This window comes from Convolutriloba macropyga, chromosome 1, assembly GCF_964194025.1.
Source record: "Convolutriloba macropyga chromosome 1, txConMacr16.3, whole genome shotgun sequence".
Taxonomy (NCBI): Eukaryota; Metazoa; Xenacoelomorpha; order Acoela; family Convolutidae; genus Convolutriloba; species Convolutriloba macropyga.
In genome coordinates this window covers 77,585,815-77,608,580 of record NC_134468.1, presented here as the reverse complement: position 1 = coordinate 77,608,580, position 22,766 = coordinate 77,585,815, and the positions used below count along the sequence as shown (strand labels likewise).

General features: G+C 33.2%; 1 protein-coding gene across 2 annotated transcripts in view; it reads right to left on the bottom strand.

Moving 5' to 3' along the window:
• The window catches only part of LOC142342925 (uncharacterized), a 243,881-nt gene that overhangs the window by 176,520 nt on the left and 44,595 nt on the right, over positions 1–22,766 (bottom strand). For both annotated transcript variants that reach the window (XM_075394607.1, XM_075394614.1), the window contains 7 exons: positions 16,096–16,374; positions 13,190–13,355; positions 12,239–12,474; positions 11,392–11,675; positions 7,358–7,515; positions 5,590–5,851; positions 4,230–4,857 (listed from right to left, as the gene is read on the bottom strand). In XM_075394607.1, coding sequence (XP_075250722.1) covers positions 4,230–4,857; positions 5,590–5,851; positions 7,358–7,515; positions 11,392–11,675; positions 12,239–12,474; positions 13,190–13,355; positions 16,096–16,374 — 2,013 coding nt within the window. The remainder of the gene's footprint in view (positions 1–4,229; positions 4,858–5,589; positions 5,852–7,357; positions 7,516–11,391; positions 11,676–12,238; positions 12,475–13,189; positions 13,356–16,095; positions 16,375–22,766) is intronic.

Sequence of the window (22,766 nt, the reverse complement as noted above, 5' to 3'; positions counted from 1 at the left end):
AAAAGCAGCTAAATCGGAGTTTCAGAGCAGCCAAATCCGAGGCCTGCAACATAAGAACATAGCTGGCATATTGCAAGAAAATAGCCACAATAACTTTGTAGATATGCAGTCTCAAAAAAACAGTAAAGGTAGACCAAAAAAAATCGTCTTTTCATTGAAGGCTGATATGTTACATTTTGATTTAAAATCTGTATAAATATTTGCTGCCTCCCTTAAATAAAAAAACCAAGAGAAGGCCAATATTAGCCCAGCTATCACTGTGCCGCTATTAATAAAAGAAAAAAAATTCTAATCTTAAATAAAAGAAATTAATAAAATATTAATAAAAGAAAAAAAATTCTAATCTGTTGTAGATTTTAATCTACAACATTAAAATCTTTATATTGAAACCGATAACCTTTAAACCTCTATTAGCAAAATAAACATGGAGTTCGAGCTTAAATAAGCATAAATTGTTAACCAATTATCACAAATTGAGCATCAAATAGACCGTATAAATTGAAAATTGACATGAAAAGTCAACGAAAAAAATCTGTCCTTAAATTAATCATAAACACGAAAGTTTTAAGTTCGATATGTTGATGGAAACAGGCCACTCTTTTACTGCGTGTAATTTTTGAGTATTCGATTGATAAACCGTCAATAAATTATATGAAAAAACGTTTATACTCTATTTGCGAAAATCAAAAAATATATTGATAAAATATAAATATCCAAAAAAATGGAATCTGGAAAATCAGGAATTTTATTCAAGGTAGAAGAAAAAAATCTAAAATTGTCTGAATAAAAAGTTGGGCTAGCATAAAGTCCTCCCATGTTTTCAAAAATGTGGTAACCATAACGAACTATAAAATGACTAAAAATTACACTTAACTTTGAAACCCAAACAACTAGTAAAAGACAAAATTCAAAAGGTTCTGATTAATATATTCTATGCGCAATGGCCTACATATCAAAACCCGCACATCCGCCAACAATAAAAGACAGTCGGCTAAATGTGACTCGACAAAACAAACAATGAGGCTCGGTAATGTGCGTTCGCACATTAAGTTCCGACCCCGCTCATCTACAGTTTCACTTAATTGTCTACCAAACGAAGAAGAGACAAAAAAAATTAACACGGCAACATGTCGTTCAACTAACCAATAAATTAATAAAACAATCTACTTTAGAGGGCCTATGAGACCTGTCACTGCCATAACATGACTACCAGAAAAGACGGCGATAAAAATCAAATAGTTTCAAATATTAATTACGACCAAAACTCGTTGTCCATTTTTTTGAAAATCATTAATAACCAAATCAAGATGGCATCAGATAAAACTTATACTGAGAAGGTTAACCTGTACTATATTAGAACGATATTTCGAACTTATCCTCAATGCGACTTGGTAATAAGTCGACAAGAAATGAGCAAAAGGGCAAAATTTAATAAAATATTGCTTTTTTTGAAAAGAAAAAATTTCGAACTGATTAGAAACATTATGCATCAAATGAAATCAATGAGAGATTCTTTTATACCTCCACAGAGAGCGATTGAGACCTTTATATGTCCTTTATACAAGATATGTCATACGACTGCAAAAAGCACGACGAATACAGGCAAAAAGAAAAAAAATTGCACAAAAAAATTTGTACGAAAAAATTTGCACGAAAACCTTGTCCCAGCCAATTAACATTGAACTGTTCATTAAAAACACTGCAAATCTTTGATTGCGTTTTATTAAAGTGAAAAGAATGGTGAATCAAACGACGCCCATTATTGAAACACTGTGAAAAGAAAACAAAAACCTACAAAAAGGGCAAAAATGCAAAAATCATGAATATTTTATGAAAACTGGTTGTACCAAGCAAAAAGACCATTTGAGGAAAATAAAACCGTTATGAAAAGCAAATTGTATTTCAGTAGATAAATGACGTGACCTGTCATTAGAGAGGCTAAGCTACAAGTTAACAAGTTAACGGAAATAAGATTGGCAATTCTCAAAAATCTATTGTCTTTTTTTTTAAAAAAACAAATATTTTCAAAATTCATAGACAACAAAAACTTCCGACTAAACGAGTAGACAGTTTGTCTTGCAATTAACTGGGAAACAAATTCCGCCTGTTATTAATGAGACTAAATCATAGCACTACAAAACAACATTAAGTACAAGCTGAACTAAAAAATTTTTACACACAACTTTACGAAACCACATTGTTGAAACCATTAAATTTATAAAAATATTACCAGGAGAACCTAAAATCTTGATTTTTCTCTTGTCTGGTTATCATAAAGTCTTTTTTAAAACGACTATTACAAATTGACAGCAAAAAGAACCACAAAAAATGAAAAGTATGTAAATTTAACAAAATTCTTCTGAAACAAATTGTCTAAGCCCTGAAGAAATCAGTCAAGACATTTAAACAACAGAGAATTTATTGCTTGATTCAACAAAGCATCAAAAAAAGCTCTAAATAATGCGAAGTTACGAAAAAGATACAACATTGTAAAATACGAAATGAAACCCGAATCTGAACAAAAAGGGATAAGTTGAAGAATACTATAACACTTTTTAGGAATTCAATTTGAAAGTCAAAAAACCATTAGCTATTTACCGATATCAGATCCGATATAAATTTAATGATTTATCTATAGTTGGCCACTGAGACCTTTCATCACCAAATATTTGGCATACGACAAAAAAGTAACAACAAACAGAGGGCAAAAATAAAAAAAAACTACCAAATCCTGCAAGAGAATGGTGTCGCAGCCCTTAAAACCATATGTAATAAACACAAAAAAAAATCAATCAAAAATTTGTAAAACTTTTTTTTCAGTTAGACTGCTAACTATTGTGACAATTTACCAAAGAAACAAAAACAGCCGCCAAAAATGGGCAATTATGCACAAAAATCAATAAATTTTGTATGCAAACTCGAAGTACCAAAAGCAAGAAGACCTTCCGTTAAAACAATCCGCCACAAAATTAGATTTTACTCTATAGGGACGAAAGTTTGACCTGTATTTGCTGAGAATACGCAAAAATTGACTAAAATAATATAAGAAATTGACAAGATCAAAAAAATCACTAAAATTTCAAAACAAATACATTCCTGAAAGCCATAAAATAACCCTATGGTTCTCTGACAACAGACTCTATCTACACTCAACCTCATGTGTCCTTAAGTGGGAGCTGTCATTGATGCAGCCGTGAATAAAATTTTTTGTCAATAATTAACATTAAAAGAACAAAAGCAAAGTTTTTTTGAAAGAAGGCAGCACTAAAACAAAAAAAATTGAAAGTTTCTGATTCTATGAATCCAGGATAATATCGAAACTATCCCCGATTTCAATGCGCGGTCAACAAACCGCCCATGTATTCCAAGTGTTTGCGAATTAGACCAATTGTTGAGTGAAATTCTTCAAATATCAAAAAAAAAACAACGATGCATTTTCTATAATTATCGAGTTAAATATGCAAAAAACGGGCAAAATTTTAATTCCAGAAAACTTTCATAGGGCGCCTAAATTCAACTAGCCTTTTTTTGGAGGTTAGGGAGTCTACGTTAAGGTTCCTAGGTCACTACGTCTGGCAAACTTGAACAAAGAGGACCAAAAAAGCGTATTTTGTGCAAATTGTTGATGAAAAAAAGTTCGAATTTTGAAAATTTTAATCGAAAATTTTAGCCAAAAAAAATTCACAAAAAAAAATTCAGCAACGCTCTTCTCTCTAACGGGAACAATAACACTCTGCTGTTAAAAATTTAAACTTATTTAAATTATATTACCAAAATTGTGCCAAATTTTAGCAAAAATTACTTAAAATGTGAACAAAAACAGTTGAATGTTCACAAAACTTTAATACTCGATAACTCCTTGTAAAAAACGAAAATCAAAAAAATCTTTTTAATTCCATATTCTAGGATGTACGTGCTTTTTAATGATACAACTCACAATTCTGAGAATCGACTGAACTTAGAAACCATGATTTCCCCAACCAAGCATACCTTAAATTTAGTCTTTTTTTCGGTAAAAAAAGGTGAGTATATAGTTCCTCCCGCCCCACTAAAGTGGGGCTCGCAACAATAAGTTGAGCCTACAGTTCATCCTCCGCTCATTATGAGGGGTCGAAGCAATAAACACCTAAACGGTCATTCATTTTTGAGAGCAAAAAAACAGCTGCAGTTATTAAAAGTTGCAGCTTTTTGCTATTTTTCTTAACAAGTTTAAGATGAATATGGCTCACGGTCAAGAAATTGAAGTAGTCGGTCTAGAATATTTTCAAGCATGGCATTCGGTGATATACTTTTGACACTCGGACTAGAGGGGTACTCATACGACATTTGACTGCTGATGTGCGACACAGAGTCGGGGGTGGGAGCAGACATAGGGTTTATGTTGAGAGACTTGTTAGCACAGGACATAACCGATTCCGCGTTGTAGTTCAAAGTCAAACACCTCCACGGCAAAGACACAGTAAGTCGATTGCAGATTATATCTGCAAGGTCAATGTGCAGTTTCTCGCACAAAACTTCGACAGCTGTTAGTTGAAGTCGTTTCTCGAAAACCAAGTTGCAAATGATTTCCGTGGGACTGTGCGTTACTAGTAAGAAAGGACAAACTGACAGCTTTTTGATCTCTAGAGGATTTCCATCGAAACACTTCAGAGTCCATGGATCGCCCGATCCGACTGTTCCTTCGAGCAGAATGAAATTTTGGGCAAATATTTTGATGTATTCATAGAAGACGTCTAAAAAGTAGACTCGTTTGGGTGGTTCCCGTAAAAAGTTGATTTCTTTCTCGCCACAAGATTGGTAAAGATTTTTCAACATCGGGTCGGGCTGAGAGAATGCACGCAAGAAGTCCTGCATCGCCTGCAAAAAATAAAACGATGACCTATAAGCCAAAACATACCGGCGTCCGGATGAGTTATGATGTTGATAGGATTCTCGGTGAAAGATCTTCTAGATAGCAAGATGTTTGATAACATCTTGATTGAATGCTTGGTAAGAAATCATCTAGATAGTAAGATATTTGCTTATGTTTCAAGAAATTAGGAATTTTACCAAGATATCATATCAAGACATCAGATTTATCAGGAAAATATAGCTCAAAAACATTTTGCCAAGATTTTACAAGATTTTGCCAAGAAAATCAAAATCTTGCATGTGATGCCTCAATGTTCCAAGCAGCCTTTCTGTGGAGTAAGATGGCAATTTTCCGGGTAAAGATTACTCATAATTGTTTAAAAAGCACATTTTTTTGGAACAGGTATCGAAAAAGCAAATGTTGCAGCTTTCAATCATATTGGAAATGTAGAATAAATTTTGCCAACGGATACAAAGATTGAGCGGAAATTTATACCGAGAATTCAAGCAACGTAGTAGAAAGCAAATAAAAAAGGGCGGTGCATCTTTCCCACCCCCTCCCCCCTCCCAACCCAAGGATTTGCATTTACGGGCAGATAACATATAACGTACAGCCAAATCCCCCCTCACTGAAAATACTGGGGGAGGCTTTAATCGAAAGATTCCAACATATAATTTAACTTAAGATTCAGGCTTGAACTGAATGAAATCTTCGAAAAGAAAACAAAAAAAGGAAACCGTGTGCAGTTTGTTTCGCATGGAGTTCTCGTTCTCCGCTCTCCTGACATTTGCTGCTTGCTCGGCAGCCTCCATAAAATCAATTTTTGCTTGGCCTTTAGCACCCTTGCCACCCTTCGTGCTCAGTGGCTTCTGGGACAAAATTGACACGGATCGCCCTTTGGAATCCTTCCCGTCTGAAGTAAGTTCTTTTTGAGTTGTCTCCAGACGACGAAGGAGATCTCGCCGAGTTTCCTTCTGAGTTGTTAACATCGTCTCTGATCTAATAGGAAGAAATCGAGAGTAAGGGAGGCTTAAATATTCTCCGATATAACTTAAATTGAAGGATGATTTCTGTTTTCCGCGCCCGAATTTTCCTACTTCCTAACACCTCCCAGCGTGAACGAAATTTTGATTTCATTAGCATGTCTGCTAAAAACTAATTTTTGCGCTGATAATGGTTTGCATTGCCTTTTAAGAAGCCTCTTTACAAATAAAAGATACCAATATAAAGCTGTAAATATCAATTGCAAATGGTCATATTCAACAAAATATTTTGCATTTTCACATCATTCAAAAGAAACTAGATAAACAAAAATAATTATGCAACAAGTGAGACTTTCACTTGTAAAGCGCAAACTTCTGTCATACTTGCCCTAATAATGGTCTTACTACGCTTCTTCTCAAAATTTTAGTCTGATTCAATAATTCAATTTTGTGGAGATGTTGTGTTAGATGTTCTTCATGAAGAATTCAAACCATATCAATTGCCACGCAACTTGAAAAAGCAAACAGCACAAATGCATTTTTGATATCATCAGCCTGTTGCAAAACATTACTCATGCCAATCGCAATTGAATCTTGTGAAATTTGTTTTTAAATCGCCCCGCTCATTGGCTATATGTTAAAAAAGTTTCTTCTCAAATTTCTCGACTCAAAGTTGACAGATGTTTGACTGAGTAATCTTCTCTATAGACCCACCCTAGTCAAAAACTAATACAAGTTTTATTTAAAAAAATTGCACATTATTTATAAACATTTGTGAAAATAATGCATTGTTTTTACAATTCTTTATAAATTATTAACAGTTTGTAAATTTTGTATTATCATCTACCAATTTATAAATCTTTATAAATTATCCATTATTTTCAAAAATATTTAAAATTTTTCGAATGGCTTCAGATACAAGTGAAATGCAAAAGGCCTTTGCGTGAGTTAAAGAAAACTCGTAGAAAACACTGAAAATCGTTCGATGAAAAATTTATAAATTTTTATAAATTTAACATTATAATCTACCAATTTATAAATCTTTATAAATTATCCATTATTTTCAAAAAATTTATAAATATTTATAAATTATCCATTATTTTTCGACTGGGGCAGCTTATAGTTTAGATATCGTTTCTGTATAAAAAAATTTATAGTAATATAAATTGAGAGTAGTTCACAACAGATAAACATGGCAGCCCAAATCGTTGAAAAAAGGCTCAGCCATACAGAATTGCCATATACCACCAGTCAATGCAACTTCTGATTTTGGTCAATGAATATCAGCTCAAAACCAAAAAGATTATCTAAAATTTTTTAAAAAAACAGCTAATAAAAAATGAGCGAGTTATCTGCAGCGGCTTTATCGATAGCCACTTTAATTTTTCAGATTTCATTCCATAACAAACTTTAAACTGGGGATATTTTCCGGGAAGTTTTTCTCCTAGATCCCCATATCAAGTTCGATTTAGATTCAACGTCGATATCATCCATCACGAGGTTGAGGAAAATGAGGACTTACAATGTGTATGCATTTGACTCGAGAGGTAATGTTGTGTTGGCCAGCAAGTTCATCAAACTCTGTTGTTCACATGCTTCTGTAGTAAGGATGTCCTTCAGAGCCACTAGTGCATACTGGAACCCACCCAGATCGCCCAGTTCTCTTTTGGGCTCATTCACCTTAAAAAGTTTTCAAAAAAAAACAGATGACAAATATCGACCAAATACTTTAAAAAATACTAACCAGAACATACTGACCAGAACAATAGTTTTGAACAACTTCAACGCATGTTAATTATTCTAATTGGATTTTTTATCATTTTGTTATCAGATCGAATGAGTAAACTTCTCAATTCTTGAAAACACCTAATAAAACAAATGCTAAAACGCGCCTATGCACCTGAATAGGATTATATTAAACCATTTTTGTAAACAAAATGCACTGCAAAGCAATCTTATCCAATAAAAAATAAATAGGTATAAATAATTGCACAAAAAACAAAAATATACAAATATTTCAGTTGTATGATGACTAGTATATTATAAAAATTCATGCTAATCATCAAAACAAACAGAAACTTAACAAAACATTGTGGTTTCAGAAGTAAAATTTAAATTCACTGAACAATTTTTGAGGGTTTCTTTAGAGTTCTTAAAGAATGCGTAAACAATCAAAAACTTAAAAACTTTTCTTACTTCCGTAGAAAAACAAACATTAAATTTTCAAAGCTATCAATAAAAAGAAGTATTTTTTTTTTAATTTTTGCTGTTTCTCTGCTTGATTCCTAGTCTACCACACTTTTTTTTCTCAAAAAAACTATTTCAAAAGTTTTTTTGATGATTGATAAATGATGATTCTCACCCTCGGTTGGGTATTCATATATCGAGAAAAACTGTCCCATGAGACACTTATTGATTTTTCCTGCCACGACTTTTAAAAGAGTTAAAGACACCAAAACGCTGTTCCGACAGCAAAAAGACATTCATTCAAAATAGTTGATCTTCGTTCTAATTTTTCTACTCGATTCTTGAAAATAAAAAATGAACACTACACAGCGACTAAAACTTTGCATTCTAACGCATAGGAAGCTATATACATTACCAATGTCGTTACACGTTGGCTGATGGAGAAGAGGAAAAACCCAAGGAACCTTGAAACTAAAGCGTGTCACCAGTGTTTTTACCGGACCAAACAAAGACGCCAGATAATACCAACTGCAACTGAAAACAGTTTTAGATTCTTATACCAGAGCAGCCTTCAAGTTGCAGCATGTGAAACCGAAACCCCTTGAATGTCAAGGTTAGTTTCAAGAGCCCCGAGAATGCTAATGCTGATCATTAAGTTCTTGAAGGTATGTCACTTTTTAGCTGATTTTAGTTAATTCTTTTTAAAGTCACAATACAACCAAATATTGACGTTTATAATCTAAAATTAAAAATGGGAAAGCAACAAAACAAAGTTTGAAATAATATAGAAATATAGAATAAGGCCAGGATTGCGCCTAACAGTCCCAAGGTTAATACCAATAGTCCCAAGATTGAACCTTAAAAACACAATTGGTTCTGATAACAAAGACGAACCCCGCATCAACATTTCTCATACAATTTCTCACGAGAAGCACGCAATCCCTTATTTCTGAAAGAAGACAATTGTTCTATGTCTATAATTTTTCAAAGAGGGTATGGGAATATGTAAATTGAAATCTTCCTTTCTCGAAATAATAATCGCGGTCACTAATAATTGAAATTTTAATTAATTACAGCATTAGAGCAAAAAACGACGCAACAAACGTCGCATAAATTGCTCTCGAAAAACAGGCGGGGTATTTTAACTCACGTTCTGTATAGATAAAGTTTTCCTTGATATACTTTATCTAACAATCGCTTTCTGTTACGCACTCACTTTTAGTGTCTTTCTCGTGGAGTTATTGAGGTTAATATTTGAGGTAATTAATGTGAATAACTGTCATTTTACAAGGACTTATTTAGATGTTTCACAGTGCGATTTTTAGCGGATATATTTTGAATAAAATTAGCTAGTAATAGCCTTTTATTGAGCGGTTCAGATGCGTGATATATCCACTAATTTGCCTCGTATTTCAAAGCTTTACTCGTTCTCAATTTAACTCTAAGGAAGCCTGATTTAACTTAGTATTTTATAAAGACTTTTCCCGTTCAATCTTTAATTATATCAGCAAGAATTAATCAACAATTATTGATAAGAAGTTTTCAAGTTCTATCAAGTTTTAAGAGATATTGATCAACTAATTATCAGCCTGGTTCTCCGGTGTTCTGGTGATCGTCGTTCCGCAGGGCTGTACCTTGAGCTGTATTGGACCTTCGCAATTATTTACTGATCTACAAGTTGGCCAATTTCGGGCTTTTGTACGTCTCCGTATTGGCACCTACTTTATCAGAATAATTACTTCACCAAGTACAATCTCTCATGAGGTTATTTACCAATTATGCGATTTCACCGTCAGGGAACTCAAAAAGGTAAAAATTGAGGCTTTTAGGCACTTAATATGTTTATCAGTAAACTGTCAATCTGCTGTTGTTTTTAATAAACATAAACAAATTAGGGGTTACAGGCCTAGATGGAAATACTGGCTATAAATGGCCCTGAGATCTATCTGAATATGAACTAAATTATAGCACTTATTTTTGGATATTTAAAGGAAAATCATCACGTGACTATGAGGGACGAAATAGGGGCGTGACACTTTCGTTTCAGCAAGAAACTTAGTTTCTGAATAAGATCAGTTTGGATCGCGCAAAGAAAAATAATAATAATAACAAAAATAATAATAATAATAATAATAATAAAGGATTTAGGATAAAGTGATCCACGGGTTTGCATAAAACCCGGTTATTGAGTTGTTCAAAATTTATTGTTGTTTACGTAAAGATGAGTTTCTTCAAGTCTCTACAGTTATTGCAGCCACACAAGAGACGCCAAGTGCAAGGGTCTGATTCGTTGTAGCGGGATATATAAAAGCGCGAAAACAGTCAAGCAAAAACTTTAAACGAAAAATAGCCCTCTCTGTCAAGAAAAACTAATACCTCAAAACAACCTACTAAAATTACTCATGGGAGTTCAAAAAATGAAGTCAATTCATGAAAAGATAAGCACTTCAAAACAACTTGAGGTAAAAAAACAAGAAAAGAATATTGATTTTTTATAATACAGCGGCATATAAAGGCAAAGAAAAGTTCTTTTAAGCAAATAAAAGTATTGTATTGCCCACAAAACAATAGTCAAGCCAAAATAGGCTAAGAAAATTGTCTTAGAACGAAGAAAAACAAAACTGCAGAATATTTTGAAAAAGATTTAAAAAATTTGAAATTTTTAGTCAGATTTCTCAAAAACAACAATGTTTTATTCACAAAACTTTTTACACTTGCGATCTGAAAATTTCTTTTTAAAAAAGGTCTTTTCAAATCCCACCTTCGGCATCGAAATAAACAAAAGACAAGAAATCGCTAAAATTCGCCTAAAAATCAACAATAAACTGAAAAATCTCCAAATTAGCATAAAACTCATTTTTAAAACCAGAAACCTTCAAATCGCTATCAAAACAAGCCTAAAAATAATACAATAACATAAAAAAACATCTCAGCAAAAAACTTTTAAAAAAAACTGCTTCAAGGGCCGCACATGAACAAAAAATTTTGCTCGCTTTCTAATTTTTTTCACAAAACCACTCTCTTTTTCTCCATTCTGCAACTTTGTTCAACACACAAACCAGTCCAGAATTTTTCACGCGTTTCATTTCCTGCTTCAAAATTCACTCCAAAAAATGGATCAAAAACACCTCTCCAATACTCCTCTTGGAGTCGTAAAAAGACACACACGTTTAAAATAATTGCCTCAAACTTCTTTTGAGAGCAATTAATAATCTACTTCCCTTTTTCTCATTTTCTAGGGATTTTCATTCTCCAATTTTGATATACATCATATAATTTTTGATCCCCGCTTATTTATTTATATATGAATACATTTCTAAATATCTGAGAGAAACGTACAAAACATAATAACCGATAAAAAATACTAACTTCAAGATAGGAGCTGACCAGTCCAAAATTCTCTTCAATAACAGTGCGAAGAAGGGTAACGTGCATTGGACAGGAACAGGCAATGTCAAACTTGAACAGCATTTCAGCATAGTTGTGCTCAAGGATCAGTTTGAAGAACTCAGACTGTGCCTCGGAGGAGAGGAGGGAGGCGAAGTTGGGGAGGGGGTGTTTGTGGAAGAACTGCTCCAGGAGCTGCGGGATGTTCATGTTTGAGATGCCACTTCGGGCACGGATCTCGATTCGCTTCAGGAAAGATTCGGAATCTGCAAAAAAATATCGTTTAAGAGACACTACTATTTTAACAACTAGTGAGTTTATAGCAACGTTTTACGCCGTTTCAAACGACAAGATCATATTTTTTGATTCCGAACAGAGCTTACAGTATTTATGGAAAAATATATGGAAAAAAATTCGTCAGCGAAAGACATCTAAAACGAGATCAACGGTATAATATGAGTCTTGTTCGACACAATTTATTGGATGGATTTATATGATTTTACATTTGGATTTATATGAATGGACGACATTGTATTTTTGTTTCAGTGGGACAATTACCTGCATTCTAAGATTAGGTATTCATTTTTGTTTTCGTTTCTATGAGCTCTTGTAGTTAATAGTAATCCATTTAGGTCTTGTAGTTTCATGCAGTTCTTATAGTTCTTGTAGCCTCCTGTTGTCATTTAGCTTCTGTGCTATCTTGTGGCAGCTGCTGCATTTTCATTTCTTGTAGTAATTTATGTCTACCGAATATTGAGATGAAGCATGATGCAAAATGGAGGACATATCGTCGATCTTTATTTATCCATTTGAAATTCAACCTTCATACCTGGTTCCTCGTTTTGGTCTTCATCGTCGTCCAGAATTGTGATGGCTCCTCCCCTTCGCCGTCTTCTGAAACCATCACTGTCATCGTCTTCGTGACGCTGATTGGCAGTTCCTCTGAAGATGTCCATGGCAGGTGCCTCTTTAGTTCCATGATGGTCTGTCACCTCCTTGCGCAGTTCCTCAAAGTCGCCCTCCAGACTGATTAACGATTCCATCTCACTTTGAGTGATCTCGTACCTATGGAAATAATCAGTTCACGGGTTGCAGAATTTGGTCAATTTTGTCAAAAAAATTAAATTATAGAATAGTGACAGCAAACAGAAAGTACTATTCATATATCATCTGTTTCCTTCTGGTATATAAGGTGTCACCGTTGGCAAATATAAGGTGTCACCGTTGGCAAATACAAGCAAAACGTATGAATCTTTTCGCAACAAAAAAGTACAAAATTACATCAACCTGATAAAACATTTGATAGTGTTCATTTCGGAACGGTACAGTCAATCCAAACATCAATAGTAATTTTCAGTCCTTCAGAAATTTATATAACAACCAAGACGACTAATTATGGCATTTTAGTTAGACTTTATACATAGGAGTATACATAGGAGAATATGGAGTTGACTTGCTGCCCCCGAGTTGACCGACAACCCTTTCAGGGGAGGGGCTTTCTTTTAATTGATCTTTTTTCAATTAGACTTTAATGAGGAAACTAGTATAAATTTGCAAAGACTGCCAAAACAGATCTCTAAAAAAACTTTGATGACTCAAATTTCTATCATTATAGTTTATGCCCTAGACATCTATTTTCTCATGACTTTAAGTGCAAATTGATGCTTTTGGCATTGATAACACATTTTACTCAACAGAATTAATGAGACGTCGCAAAAATTTTGAGTTGTGAATATATTTGTTGGTTTGCGTTCTATTACATGACTAATTAAAGACAAACCTCTTTTGGATAAATCGGGCCATTTCGAAATCTTTCCTCCAGAGACATTTGAAGAGAAGTGATATTGGATCTCCCATCATCTGCTTCACGCAACACGGAGGCTCATTCACCCCATCAGTTCCCCCCTCCCCTCCCACGTCTCCAATGTCCCGAATGTCTAGTCTTTCTAAATTAACAAAAATTCCAGCTGGTTTCGACATAAATGCTCCAAGTCGATTGAAAAAACTCTAACTAAAATTTGTTTCGAAAATATTTCACTGTGCGGTATTTTTGCAAAGATCTCAAAAAGAGAATATATTTGTTAAGAAAAATTTGAGGTACATTAAAACCCAAAATTTTCCAATCTCTTGTCTCAAACTCTCTGAAACTTTTCTCGCTTTATACGTACGTTTCAAGCACCAACAGACTCTACGATAATTTTTTTTTCACCAATCGATTAAATTTGTTCTACAAAATATTCAGAATATAATAAAATATAATAATAAGCTCAAACTACTCCCAGTAACCGCAATTTATTCAAACGTTTTCCTCTTTAACTTTTGTTAAGCAAATATTAAAATTCAATTTTTGCTTATCCATTAATTATCTCACCAAATTTGACTTCCGCATATACACAATTAAACCAAAAAACAGCCTGATTTGTGCTCTTCAGACATCATTTGTGCTCATTAAGCATATTATGAGTCGTAAAAAAGGTTTGACGTTTCTAGGTTGAAAAAAAATCAATCTGGTTTTCTCCGCATAAACAGAACTATAGGTTGCTTGCTCTGATTCAAGTCACTGCTTAAAGTCACTGAGAACTTCTGCCGTTTATCGAGAACCGAGAAGCGGTTGGAGATGCTAAGCCAGAATTTCGAAGTGGCTTAAGGAGAGTCACTTAACCTTGCTTCAAACACGAAACGTGCATATTTTAAAACAACGAAAGTCAACCTCTGGCTAAGTATATAGAAACTTCGGGCACTGCAAACACATGTGCAAATTAGTAATTTAAAAAATAGTTAAACCACTTTGTTTGTTTACTATTTGTCAAGTTATTGCGCTACAAATTGTTGATTTTCATGGACAAAACTACATTAAACAGTCCAACTGAAAATGAAGAACAATTGCACATAATGTATACCAAAATATCAGTTTTCAAGCCAATAAATGGAACTGACAGCCCAAAAACTGTCAACAAAACTTGAGAAAGAATTGAATGATGAGTTGAAAGATTCAAATGCATCACTAAAACGCATCAGAGTGACCAGGTGAACAGACAAAACAGTCCCGGACAAAATAGTCCTGGAAAAAACAGTCTCGAATAGCAAAAAATTCCCAGACAATACAGTCACAGACAAAAAAGTTCGAAATAAATATGGATTTAAACATATGCACACCAATTAACAAAGAAACTCCTTATATTACTCTACTCATTTGATTGAACAAATATTAAGCTGATTACACCATAGTTTTTACCAAAATATGCCTTTTGAAACAAGTTTTTAGGTTAATCTTAATTCATATCAATTATAAACAATACATTCAGAAACTTAACTCATAGAATATTTTTTTTGTTAATTGTTTCTTGATAAATTTTACAATAGTTTTTTGTTTCATTTTACAATTATATTTACAAAATTTGTTCGGGACTATTTTGTCTAGGATTGTTTTGTCTGCTGTTACTGGACTATTTTTTCTGGGACTATTTTGTCTGGGAATATTTTGCAATTTGGGAGTGTTTGGTCCGCACACAGAGTGACCCATAACTCGTTTTCTGGCTGCAGTATAATTTAATTTCAGGAGTAGTACGAACTTGGAAGAAAAATGGATTGTAACATATTTAAAGGACACATTGAGCTAAACAAAAACATTATTTTGAAAAACAATTTGTTTCCTATTAGTTACTGAAATGAGTGTTTCGCGGTGGCGGGTAACTTTTTCCTCTAAAATTATAAAAGAAAATGTCATTTTTTGTCCCATTGCAATGCGCTAAAAGTCATAACATTTAATGAATCTTGAAGAACCAAAAACATCCCAAAATTCTACCAATTATTCAAAAAATAGTCCTTATAGCAAAGAAATTGTTAGAAGAAACTTAACGATTTTTGGCTAAAATTATTCTCGCAAATTTTTTTAAAATATTGTCAAACTTACGTTCTCAACGTTTTAAATGAACTCTTCACTATTCGCAGCAGCAAATGTTTCAAAACAAAATATGAAAGCTGGAAACTTCTTGAAGACTCATAAAAAAGAATCAAAATACACCAATGACAACAAGCATATAAAGACTGCAGAAACAAAAAAAATCAGACGCACATAACTTACTGTGGCTACCGACAAAATTTTTAAAAAATTACACATAATTTTGAAGGGGAAATAGGGCAAGAGGAGCGGTTGTAGTAGTGAGGCAAAAAGTAGCAATGTATATGTCACTTCGCAAGATGGCTTTTTGAGTGTTAATGCAATTCCCCCAGTTCGAGAACGAAGTCAATGCCCGAGAAGAAAGAAGTGAAGGTTTAAGTCGCAGAATTATATGCTTAAGTCAGAAAGATCCTGTAGAAATCCAATAGTCCCTTTCGAGTCTTAGTAGTCATAATTTAATGAACAATTGTTGACAGTCAGCATCTAGTATCTGAATAACTGTCATTTTGTAGATTCAAAAAAAAAATTTCTCGGAAAAGAGTCGTTCCTTGCAACTAATTCTAATGTTTCTTCTCATCATTGCTTTTGCAATGCCGGTTATTTTATTTTTTTTAAATTGGTTGTTTTGCTAAGCAATCATCCACAAGAAAATCTGAGTTTTCTCCTTCACTTCTATAAAAATGAATAAAATTTTGTAGGTTTTTGTGGTAAACTTTTATCTTCACGTGATTGTACAAAATAAAATCTAGCATTTTAATGTATTATAATGTGTAACAAGTCCAAACCTGGATATTTGCAGAGAAGTTCGCCCCATAAGTGAGGCAGTCTGTCATCAACTTTTTTGGTGGTCACCACCATAAATCGCACGGCCGATTCTTCTAGAACATTGTCCAATTCTTCCTCGCGTCTCCGACGGGAAGTATCTGCACTGAGAGAGGAAGAGCTTTTTTTCGTAATGAGTTTCACATGCTGACGTAACAAATGCAACATTGAATGGACAAAGTAAGTGTTGGCCACGAATTTAGAAGCCTCTCGCTCTGTCAATCGTGGCACATAAGTGCGGCCTAAAATTGATTTCAGTCTTTCTGCTTGAAGTCACTGAGAACTTCTGGCGTTTATCGAGAAGCTTGAAGCTATTCGAGATATTAAGTTAGAATTTCAAAGTTACTTCTGCAGTGTCACGGAACCGCGCTTAAAACAAGAAATGTTAAATAATAAACGTTTTTAAATGATGACAGCTCATGGAAGTCTATTTTCTGGCTAAGTATATAGGAACTTCTGGCATTTTAACTTCTGGCACTGCAGACTTTCGGCATATTAAAATGTGCACGTAAAAATTCCTTTCAAAAATTCCTATCCAATTTCTCGAGTGCCCATCAGCTCCTCAGGAAACTTTACCAACAAGACCAAATGTCGGCTGACCATATAGGTATGTGAATGCTAAGGGTGTTCACAATACACAGTAACACAATTGGTCCAAACAGACAGAAACAAAATTATAGACATCGATAAAGGAGTTTTTCAGAAATTTTATATCAGAAAGCAGTAGTTTTTATATCAGTCTCATTGGGACCCAAAACGTGTCAACTGAAGGCAAGACATCCCACTGTACGTAAAAGAGAAGCTAATGACAAGACATAAAAGCAAGTACAAACTTAAGCTTTCCTCGAAATTTTTAGAGTTATTGCCGTGAAAAAAGCTGAGAATTTCTCTCTATCAAATGAAGTTAGTCTGTTTTTGTTCTTCTAAAACGATGTTACGATCCCCATTTTGTTATACTTCATGGTTTAACAAAAATCTTATGCAATCTTGAAATGATAATATATGCTTTTGCATCGAACTATATCGTTTTCGGTGAAAACGATTGTATCTATCAAATTTAAGTTGCTCAACAGTATTTTTTGATAGTCTGAACTACGTGTGAATGGGAACACTGTTAGTCTGCGTTGACGGCAGACATACATAATAAAAAATGAATTAATGCTGTAACGCAATTTTTCTATGCCAATTTGTTGCATCAGATAAACTTTGTTCATCGTTTTTGTTCCAAATTTCCGAAGAAAATGTCCTGAACTATATTGTAGACCAACTTTTTTTCTACAGCCAAACTCAAAACTTTTCAGTTTTCAAATCCGAAGAAATATTATTAATCTATTTAATATCAATGTGAAGTCAAATCGGAGCAGTGGCTTTAGTCAAACATGAGTAGTGAAGGAGACCAGAAAAGTAGTTTAAAAGATGGAAATTTTCTCAAACTATTTTAAGCGGAGTGAGAAAATAGTCTTCGACAAAAATTTTATATTGGAGAATGAACATGAAACTGTTTTCACAATGATTTCACAAAACTTTTTTACGAAAGTTACTGAAGGTGATACAAGCGTTCTAACGGTGCTTAATTTCGGCTGTTAAGTTTTTGGATCGCTCATTTTTATTGGGTCGCTCAATTAATTTCACAGTTATTATTGTCATAAGACATCAACTGAAACCACTAAAATCTTCATTTTTATCTAGATAGGAAGCCATTGAGACATGCCATTATGCAATAGCGTTGGCGCAAAATTTCAAAGCCAATGGGACCAACTGTTTTTGTTACAATCCTTTGAAATGTATAAATAAATAAAAATCTAACATTTTATGAAATCTCGTAGTAACAAAAGTAACATAGCCAAAAAACAATATTTTGAAGCTAAAAGCATTATAAATTATAGCTCACTGGAAACGGGTTGTGACCTGTGTCTACAGAGACTGAGCTACAAATCGACCGCAAAACTTTAAAAAAGACAAAGCTCAGAAACCAAAATTATTTTTGAAAACAGATATTTTCGAAAGTCACGAGACTCAGGCTTACAAAAAAGAGCGACCCAATAAATTTCAACACCTCAGGGTGCCCGTTGGACCTGTTAATATTGAGAATAAGTCATGAGCCCACGAAAAAAAAAACAAATTCATAAAGAAGCCAAAACTTCAAAGAATTTTACAACATGACACTGTTTAAGGCGCTGCAATTATAAGATGTTACCTGCAAGAACTGTAAATTATCGCCTTCCGTTCATCTTAAAATCAACGAGTCTTCCTTATGAAAAGACTACTTAAGACATGACAACAAAAAGAAACCCAAAAATTGAACATTATGGAAATCTCGAATTTTTTTTATGAAACTATATGGTCGAAGCAATCAGTCACAACGCACAATCGAGCGCAGAATTAATGTTTCAGTCAGCAAAAATAATTGAGAATCCTAATGAGTGTGGTAGAGTTACATGGTGACGAAAATAAAAGCAAAAAGGAGACAGATGAAACAAATCTTTTTTTTTTTAAATTTAATTTAAGATTCGTTAAAACAAACAGCTATAAACTGAAATATTTAACTCGGTTGAGTTATACGTCTTAGGGAAGCAATTAATATCTATCGCTATCGTGTATATGGCGTGCAACAACGAAAACAAAGACAAACTTAGGCAAAATCAAAAACCCACAAAGTTTTGCGAGATAACTGTGTCTCAGCCCAAAAAGCATAAACTATTCAACAAAAACAATTAACATAACCCGATACGCCTTTTTCCAACGTCGTGCATTTTTTCTACAATGCTTTTTGTTAATTGGACTTGTCAATATTGTGAATTTCGACAAGGAAACAAAATAAACTCATAAAATATGCAATTATGATAAAAAAATATAAAAGAAAAATTGAAAAGGCGTAGTACCAAAATAAAGAAACCATTAGTTGGATATACAATCTTTACCGACATTAATTTACACATCACAGGAAGTCTGTTTCCGCCTGTTTTACTGAGATTAAGCTCATAAATAAGAAAAACTAGTGGCAAAGTTAAAAAATTCACCGATATTTCCTCAAATATATATATATATATATATATATATATATATTCAAAGTCTTAACAGACATTAGATATCAATTTAAAACGTGTCTAGGTTCTTTTACGCCTTCTCAAAAACAACTGAAAACGCAAGAAGACCAAAATTTTTTTTTGAAAACAATTGGTCAGAGCCATAAAAACCGTGATTCTAATTGTGAAACCATAAAATAATCTCGTTGGGTCTCGTTTATTGTAACAGTATCTGTCATTGATTGAGCCTTGTATTAAAATTCTTGTCCGTAATTTACATAAAAATATAGCGGAAATTTCTTGAAAAAAAGGTCGCGCCCCATTAAAATCTTAAAAAATTTTATCATAAGTATTCATGGTGAGATCAAGATCAGCCCAGATGTTGCGATCAGCCCAGATTTTTTGAGATTAGGAAGAATATTGCCCCAGTTTAAAGGTGTGTACTTCCATCAAATTTAGAGCATGTGGGCTAAAAAAAGTCATTTTTTCGACAAAAAAGTCTGAATTTTGAAAAATTTAGCCTAAATTCTCGCCAAAAAACTCTTCAGCAGCCCTCCTCTATCTTAAGAGATAAAACCAATTACACTATAATTAACAATTTTAACATAATTTAGCAATATGGACGAAAGTTTGGTCAAAATTGGTCAACGAAAAAAAACAGCTGAATTAAGTCTAATATTCACAAAACTTTAAACCTCGATAACACCCTATAAAAAGCAAAAATTGAAAAAAATCTTTTTAATTCCCTATTCTACGCTGGACGGGCTTTCTAATGATACCACTCACAACTCTACGATTATTATATCGATCGGCCAAAATTGTCTGAACAAAAAAAATATTTGAGTATATAGTTCCTCCCCCCTCAGAGAGGGGTCGGAACAATAAGTGAACCTATAATGTGTTTCCAGTGTGTCGTTAAGGATTTTATGTGCCTGGCATTAGAGGTTCTGATTTTTATCCCTCTTTACTGTTGTCTTCTCACGTGATCTCAACAAAAGCTGATCTTCTGAGTAATCTAAGGGGAGTTTTAAAATCCGTTGAATGGTTTCAATTTATAATTGATGATTTTGACTTTGAAATATTAAATTTTAAAAAAGCTAGCGGCTTTTGGAAAGTTGATAACTGATAGTATCTATCATTCTTCTTTTTGTCTTGTACGAAGAACAGAAGGATTATTTTTTTTGTATTGACTGATCAATGAGGCCTAAATAAATCTCTTCAATGTTTTTCAAAATTTAACAACTGTTTTTCATGACTTTCACAACTTTTTCTCAGAGAGACAGAAGGTTTTTGATTTTTCGTGTGATTTTTAGTGACTTCACTTGAAAACAGATCGTTTTTATTGAAATGAGATCCATTTTGTCAAAATCTAGATAATACTTGAGTTCTGGCGGTATTACCTGTTGTTTGTGCAGTCATGTCAACTTATCGCAATAATATAGGTCTCATTGGCTTTCTAGTCGCCATAACTCAACCTCCTTCTTGTTGTTCCGACCCCTCTTGTGGGGGGACTATTTACTCAAATGGGTTTTTTCGTTCAGACAATTCTGGCCGATCGATATATTCATCGTAGAGAGTTGAGACTGATATCATTAGAAAGCTTGTCAAGCGTAGAAGATGTAATTAAAAAGATTTTTTGATTTTCGTTTTTACGGGGAGTTATCGAGGTTTAAACTTTTGAGAAAAAAAGTGAATTACGTTGATTTTATTCACATTTCCCGGAAAATTTCGCTAATTTCGCTAAAATTTGTTCAGTTTTTTAAGAAAGTGTTATCGATTTTATTTTTAATGATAAAAATATTGTCGGCTGTTTTTTTTTTGAATTTTTTGTCAAAAATTCTGGCTAAATATTTCACAAAACTTTACAGCACGAAATAAGTTTCTTTAGTTTACTTTGATTAAATTTGCAGGAAGTGCACACCCAAACACCACTAACACAATCTTTGTACACTCAAGAGGGGGCTATTTCTAATTCAAATTCCGTTGCGAGTGCTCTGTAATTAAAACTTTGCCATTTTTTGCTTACTTTTATTCGTTGATCATCAAAAAAGCAGCATTTATTTTTGATTTTTAAACTAACAAATTATCCATATATAAATGACATTCGAAAAATTTAGTGTTCTTAATGGACGAACAGCATTAGCAGGGCTAATTCTTGACCAATCTCGTACTGTTCCAAACCAAAAAATAATTCCGATTGTAATCAGTCGGTGATTTTTATTTTAAAAATTCGACCTTTTTAGTATTAATTAAAAAACAGAACATTTGAAACCAAAGCTCACTAGTGATAGATATAATTTGCTTCCTAATTAGCTCCGAATTAACTTATCTAATTTATTGCTTGGAAACTTATGGTCATTAGTAAAAATATTTGATTTTTAAATAAAAAATGGCTGATTGAACTTTGCCTCCATTTTTCTATTGATTTGTTCAACCTGTAGCTTAGTGTCAGCAATCAAAATAAGCAGAACTAAAATTCGATCTTTATTGCGGTTTTATGCCTTAAGTTATGGTTTTCTGGCTTTGATACACTTTTTTATTTTTAAGTATTTGCGAATTCTTCACGTTTTCTAAATTTGTCACATTATCACGTAAATGACAGTTCATATATGACATTATTGGCGTTCAAAATAAAGCGAAATTGATAATATTAAAATCCTTAACAATAACGATTATGGTTTTTTACGGCCTCGACACCACTTTCTCGAAAAAAACAATTGAACTTTTTAATTGTCTTTAACTGTCTTTTTTACTTTGTCTTTCTAGTCGTATGAAATTTCCTGAACAATGACCCAGATTCTTTGGCTTAACATGGAATAAATAAGCCGATACTCTGATATTATAAGATAATTGATGGCTTTCATGACTTTGAAAACAATTGGTTTCCAAAATAAAAAAACTTTTCAACTTCGCAATTTTGTTCTTTTTATTCCTGTTTGTCACCTAGTCTCGTTAATTACAGACCAAAAATGACATTTTTGCTGCCAATGGAAGGTATCAAAAAGGAATGGTGTCACAAAATCTGTTTTTAAAGAATTCATTATAAACTTACGGGCTTCGACACGGGTTTTTCTCAAAAAAAAGTAAATTATTCTTGTCATATTTGACGTTCTTTTGGTAGACGTAAGACATACTCTGGATAATTGCATATCTCAAGGGCTTCCTTTGGAAGAATAAACGAACCTATTTAATTATTTCATTATGTAATTAATGGCTTTCATTTCTTTGATAATTTTTTTTTCGGAAAAAAAACAAGTATTACTTAAATTTGCCTTTTTTTCTCATTTGTCTACTTGTTACCTAGTTTCATTAATGAGAGGTCGCATAAAACATTATCGGTTTTCAAATACGGTGCAATCGAATAAATTTTGAGGGCCAAGTATGGCTTTACGGCTCCAAAAGTGTTTTCTGGCAAGTTTTAATTGATTTTTTAATTGTTGTCTATTTGTTGTTCTTTAACGGCATAAAAAATTGAATAAAGACATCTCTTAATTCCCTTCTATAAAAGCATTGGTTATTGTGAACCAATAGGACTTTTTAGTTGATTTCTAATGGTTTTCCTTACTTTGAAATTAATTCTTTTTTAAAAAACAATAAGCGAATTTTTC